Here is a 5,883-nt window from a genome sequence, read left to right as displayed (position 1 = left end):
GGGTCTGTGGGGCAGCTGAGTGAAGTGGAGCCTGAGGAGGAAGCACCGGTTAGCCCCGGTTTCACTACAGGCAGATTCACTCGCTACAGGGGCGAGGGAATAAAACCTGAACAGCCAATCAGAGTGATCTCTCTCACCAAGCTCCGCCGCCAATTCAACATGTTCAATCGGCCGAAAAGCCGCTGACGGTGCGGGACACACCGCAAAAACTAGGCCGACAGACGCTCACCAACGGCCCGACTTTGGTCGACGGCCGACTGTTGGCTTGGTGTGTCAGGGCCTTTACATATCACACCCATCATGCCTCTCTTGATTCGGCGATGCCGGCATGCTGTCTAAAATTACACACTGGAGCTGCATGATGCTGCCGTCATTTGGTTCTGTGTAAAAATGCAAAGGCGGCGTAAAGAAGCGACTTCATAGTGTCGCTGTAGCGCCACCTCTGTGTAAAAGGGGCTGATGTAAACTGCATTATGCGTCATGCTAGAATGAAAAGCTTGCAAGTTGTTGCAACAGTGACTAAGGCGGAGTGGGTGTTTAGCAAAAGGTCAATTAAGCAGATTTCCGACCAACTGAGATTTGTTTTCAAAACCAATGTTTTGTTGCCACATGAGTGATGATCTTTTTTGCTTCCAGTCACAACACTGATGCATTCAGATGAGTGTAGTAATGAATCACTGATGTTTCAATATTATGTGAAGCATATTTTAAGGGGCAACCCACACAAAGCGCCCAAATGTATCTGGACAGCAATAAATACTTTGATGCTAAAGCTTCATCCTGTTTTGTGACCATAAATGAAATATGACACATTGATTGAATATGACTGCGCGCTGCCAAAACACTTCTGGCACTCTGAGATGAGGTGAGCATGTGCAAAACGTCTCCTGGTCTTTGTCTGGTCCTCTATTATCAAACATGAGCTGGGCAGGTGGAGCTTTGACCTCATAATCAGTGTGGAGGAGGCATTAAACACTGTGGAGCTGTCCCTGCGATGTGTGTGTGTGCATGTGTGTGACAGTGAGTGTGTGTGTGTGTTAAAGCGTGCCTGTGTGCACTCTGGTCCCGGTGTGACATTGAGTCCAGTTGCAGCCATGTAGGTGCTGCCAATGGTCTTTATCTTCTCCACTCCACTGAACTTGGGTTTGGACAGCAGCTGAGGACACATGACATGACATGACACACACATGAGGGCACATAACACCAGATCTCAGCCAAACACAGCCACATCTGTCTGCTACTTCCTTTACTTCAGAGTGTAATCACTCAGTGTGGCTGCTTCTTAAAAAGCAGGATTTTTTCTCACATTGTCAAAGAGCCAGGATCATCAGAGTGAGAGGGCTTTACCTCATCAAAGTCCGCTATGATCTCGTTGAGAAGACGGAGGCACTCCAGTCCTTCCTTATTGACATCGGACTCAGTGTAAAACTCTTTGAAGTCTGGGATGGAGGCGAACATCACACACACTGACTCGTAGGACTGATGATAAAGGTCCTGATAACAGGCGAGAAGAAGATAACAGCTGGATGTGTTGTATCGATGGGACACTGCTGGAAGAAAGTTTAACGCTCTGTGGTTTCAGTGATCTATGAGCTGAATATCAAACACCGACCAATGAGACCGGATCTTTACACAAATGAAATGAAGCTTTAATCATCTCTGTGGGGACTGTGGGTCGCCACAGCTGCAGGATAGTAACAGCATTCATCAGGGCAAAGAGAGCAAGAGCAGAGTCAGTGAGTAACAAAAAAGTACAGGAACGAGTTAATATGGGAATGGAAGGCGTGTTCGGCAGGAAGGTCACATCAATTACAGCATGTATGAAGGGACAGTCTGTAACAGCAGCAGCATGAAGAGTGCAACTATAAATGAGAAAAGAAATGATGTTTATTAAATCAAACTGGGAGAGGAAATGAAGCATGCAACATTGAATTAACAGCACATACAGAATATGTAGATTTAATCTCATATATTTAACTACAGTGTGAGAAATACACTTATTTGCTTTCTTGCAGAGTTAAATGAAAGGGTTGATATCACTGTTATGTCCGTACGATGAATATAAAGATACAGCCAGCAGCCAGTTAGCTTAGCTTAGCACAAACACACATGGAAACAGGAGGAAACAACCTGGCTCTGTCTTAAGGTAACAAAATCCTTTCTGGTGCATGTTGAATGTTTGTTGAAATAATAAGAAATATAATAAGTGGAAAAATGTCACATTGCTGTGCCTGAAACTGCAGTTCCTCTCATGTCCACTAGAGGCTGGCTCCACGAGTGAGTCAATCCCCATAGACCCCCAGGTTAAAATGTCAAACTCAACAGCAGAAATAAACATGTTTACAGCCTGGTACAAAAAATAGTTTTTGGTTCTGTAGCTAATTTCAACATTCATGACAACTGTGCGGGGCTGAATTTTTATATAACACATTTTATCGAGGCTTAAAGTTACGCATGGTGTGGCTGCTTTGAGTGACAGGTCGGTGCCATTCATTGATAAGTCGCAACATTGGTTAGCTTACGTAGGATTATCCAGTGTTGGGCAAGATACTTGGAAAATGTAGTGAGCTAAGCTACAAGTTACTCTAAATCAATTTTTTGAAGACATTTGAACACATCCTCCAATGACGTGACATCATCAGTCAATCTATTGATCTCTGTCTTTCTCTCTCCTCTTCCCGCTTAACACATTTCTCTGTCTCAGCCTCCTTCAGTTGGCTCTCTGGTTCTGTCACTAATTCAAAAACAGAATTCCAAAATATATTTTTTAGTGAATAAAAGAACAGTAATATAAACAATAAAAATAAATAATAACACCTAAATAAAAACTTTTTTGGGCATAACAACATGAACATGTCCTGCAAATAACACGTGACATCATCTCTTCCTTCATCATACTGTTCTCTGTCTCTCTGCTCATTTCTCGGCCCTTGTTGTGTCTATTTCTCTGGTGTCCACTGCAAGTCCACTAAATATGTCTGCATCTTGTCTAAGGACAAGACATGCGAGAGACGCGTCAAGAAGTGTAGCCAATCAGAGGCAGAGTAGGGCGGGTCTTGCCAAGAATAGCGAAGCAGCAAGCAGAATAAACTGCAGAAATAGTATATGATGTCATACAGGTCTGATATTCAGTTCAGCTTTTCTGGTAAGTACATTTTGTTTTAATTGGTTTAAGCCTATTTTTCTCTGGCAAAAATCGGCGTTATCATTAGTCCAATCACACTTAACCCTAGCCAAAAATGCACTGTGCTAACTACGCTAGCAGCTAGCTAGATTATCTTCACCCTCTGGTCCAAATTTGGTCACGTCTGGCTCCAAAAATTTCCAGAAAATTCAGGCTTCAAAACAGGAGTCCACAAACCAATGGGTGAGCTCATCCATTATTTATACAGTCTATATGCTCAGCTAAGCTAACTGGCTACATTTTCACTGTAAAGAAATTATCATCTTTATGGAAGCAAAAAACAAACTTCCCAAAATGTCAAACTATTCCTTTAATTTATCGAAATAAAAAAACATTAGTGCCACAACCCAACATAAACACAGTGAGACCACAGAAATATATTTAAGACTGTGTCGTCTTCTCTCAAGTCATTTTTTCACCTCATTTTTCCAGTTGCGTCCCAGGAAGTGTTCAGCGACGTGGGCGGGTAAGACGTTCTCCAGAAGAACCCGGTTGAGGTTCTCCATGGTTTCGATCTCCTCACACTCCCTCTTGAACTTGTCCCTCCACAGGAAGTCCAACCTACAGTAATATTCATTCTGTTACAGGAGGACACAGAGTAAAGAGACACCTGTGTCATTCACACCCAGCACTCGGCTCCAAAGCTTCAGGCCACAGAAGAAACCTACGCTGAGATCAAGAAATGATTCCAGTTTTAACTGACAGTGAAATTCTGATATATGATTCAGACCGCAGGTTCAGACGTCCTCCAGCTACAGAAATGTGTCCATGATATGAGAGCTCGGCCGCCTACATTCTGTTTAAATCATTTCACACCAAATGGAAAATGTATAGGATTTCATGAGAAACCTAACCAAGTGAAACTAAACAGTTTGCTTGGTATTCATAGAAAATTAATGTCCCAATAAGGAGGACGATGAAACCGTGTGAGAAGCTGCGCTCTCGTTGCTCAAGGAAATCATAAGCAGACTGTTTTGCATAAAATCTAGCCACTGCTTCTTTTTTCTCCATTAATGTTTGGGTTGTTCATGCTTCAGGCGGTTTCTATCTATCGGGGTCAAAACATCTCAGGAGTGTGTGTTTGTGCAGGAGACATGGTCCCCTGAACACACCATCATTATCCCTGTATATATGTGAAGCTCCAGGCTACCTGTGGGCTGGTCACTACAGTGTGTGTATGGATGTATGTGGGAGCGTCTCCTGTGAGTTACATTTCATGTGTGTAGTTAGCGGTCGGGATGATGAATGTGTGCACTGAATATTTTTCCCTTGAGATGAAAGTGGTGCCAATTTAGACGACTCCAACAGTGTAGGCTCGTCCTGCTCTGTGCTGGAGTGTTGATAGCCTGAGGCTGAAATAGAAACATAGATGGGATAGAGAGGATGGTTAGCCTGAACCATTCGTATATGTGTACATGTGCGTCTGTTGTGCAGAGAGGAATTTTCAGTGCCTCGTGGACTCTAGAAAGTAGGCCGTTTAGAAACCAGCTAACAAGCCTGTAAATGAGCTTTGCTCCATCGCGCATCTGTTCTTGAGGGATGGATTACAGATGCATTCGTTCTCCTAACCTGCTTTCTCCTCCCTCTGACTAAATGGCTGGAAATGGGCTCATTAGGGTCGACGATAAAAATTTTTGCAAGGCAAATTTGTTAATAGCAGCATAAAAGCATGTAGAGAGGATGCTGGTAGGCCTCGTGCCCTCACATCCGCCATCGATTTGCGTCGAGGGCTTCGGGTGCCGCCACCTCTCACACCTTTTGACCTGCTTCCAGAATTATTTTGAAGATAACTGATGACGCATTTCGCTGCACTAATTTAAACCCAAACTGCATCCAGAAGGACGAATCCAATTACCCCTGAAAGACCTTGATAAGAGCGCAGCCCAGAATAAGATATGACAGCAACAAAGAGTTTACCGCAGCAAAAGTTGTGTTTCCAAAACAAACGCTCCCCTCCCTCCTGGTGACAGTGACCCAGAATGAGAACAACACAGAGCTGTTTGGATCAAATGCAGCTCTCAGGGGAGCCCCGGTTTTGGGTACAGAAGCTCTGGGGGAGTCTTTCTCTCCAGAACATCTGTTGTGGGGTCAGAGATGATGGATGGTGCCCCAAAAAAGACAGAACACGCACAGCAAATCTGTGTCAGCTGAGTTTAGCTCTCGTATGACATGAGGGTGGTGGACACAGAGGAGATGGAGGCAGTGGGCCAGGCCGGCTGCTCCAACGCTTCAAAGACGTCCACCTTAACAAGCACTTTGCTCGTTGAGTGTTTTGAGCCAAAACCTTGAACACAGTTTTAATCGCTTCCAAATTTTGTTCTATAAAGGAGTGAAGATCGTTTTAATTTCACTGGTATTGAGTGTCTCAAAAATGCATTTCACCTCATGCAGAGATTTTCAGTAGAAAACATTCTGTCACAGCATTGAATGACTGACTACTGTAAGATACATACACTCACCGGCCACTTTATTAGGTACACCTTGCTGGTACCAGGTTGGACCCCCTTTTTAATTCTTGGTGTCACAGATTCAACAAGGTGCTGGAAACATTCCTCAGAGATGTTGGTCCATACTGACATGATGACATCACACAGTTGATCCATGATGAGAATCTCCTGTTCCAGCACATCCCAAAGGTGCTCTATTGGACTGAGATCTGGTGACTGTGGAGGCCATTGGAGTACAGTGAACTCATTTTC

At 43.9% G+C, this 5,883-nt stretch overlaps 1 protein-coding gene across 3 annotated transcripts in view; it reads right to left on the bottom strand.

Annotated features, from left to right (window-relative positions):
- The window catches only part of adcy2b (adenylate cyclase 2b (brain)), a 76,914-nt gene that overhangs the window by 1,879 nt on the left and 69,152 nt on the right, over positions 1-5,883 (bottom strand). For all 3 annotated transcript variants that reach the window (XM_050035414.1, XM_050035415.1, XM_050035416.1), the window contains 3 exons: positions 3,604-3,762; positions 1,348-1,494; positions 1,049-1,156 (listed from right to left, as the gene is read on the bottom strand). In XM_050035414.1, coding sequence (XP_049891371.1) covers positions 1,049-1,156; positions 1,348-1,494; positions 3,604-3,762 — 414 coding nt within the window. The remainder of the gene's footprint in view (positions 1-1,048; positions 1,157-1,347; positions 1,495-3,603; positions 3,763-5,883) is intronic.

Source organism: Epinephelus moara, chromosome 22 (assembly GCF_006386435.1).
Source record: "Epinephelus moara isolate mb chromosome 22, YSFRI_EMoa_1.0, whole genome shotgun sequence".
Classification (NCBI taxonomy): domain Eukaryota; kingdom Metazoa; phylum Chordata; class Actinopteri; order Perciformes; family Serranidae; genus Epinephelus; species Epinephelus moara.
The sequence above is the reverse complement of the archived record's forward strand: the minus strand, read 5'-3'. Positions and strand labels throughout refer to the sequence as shown.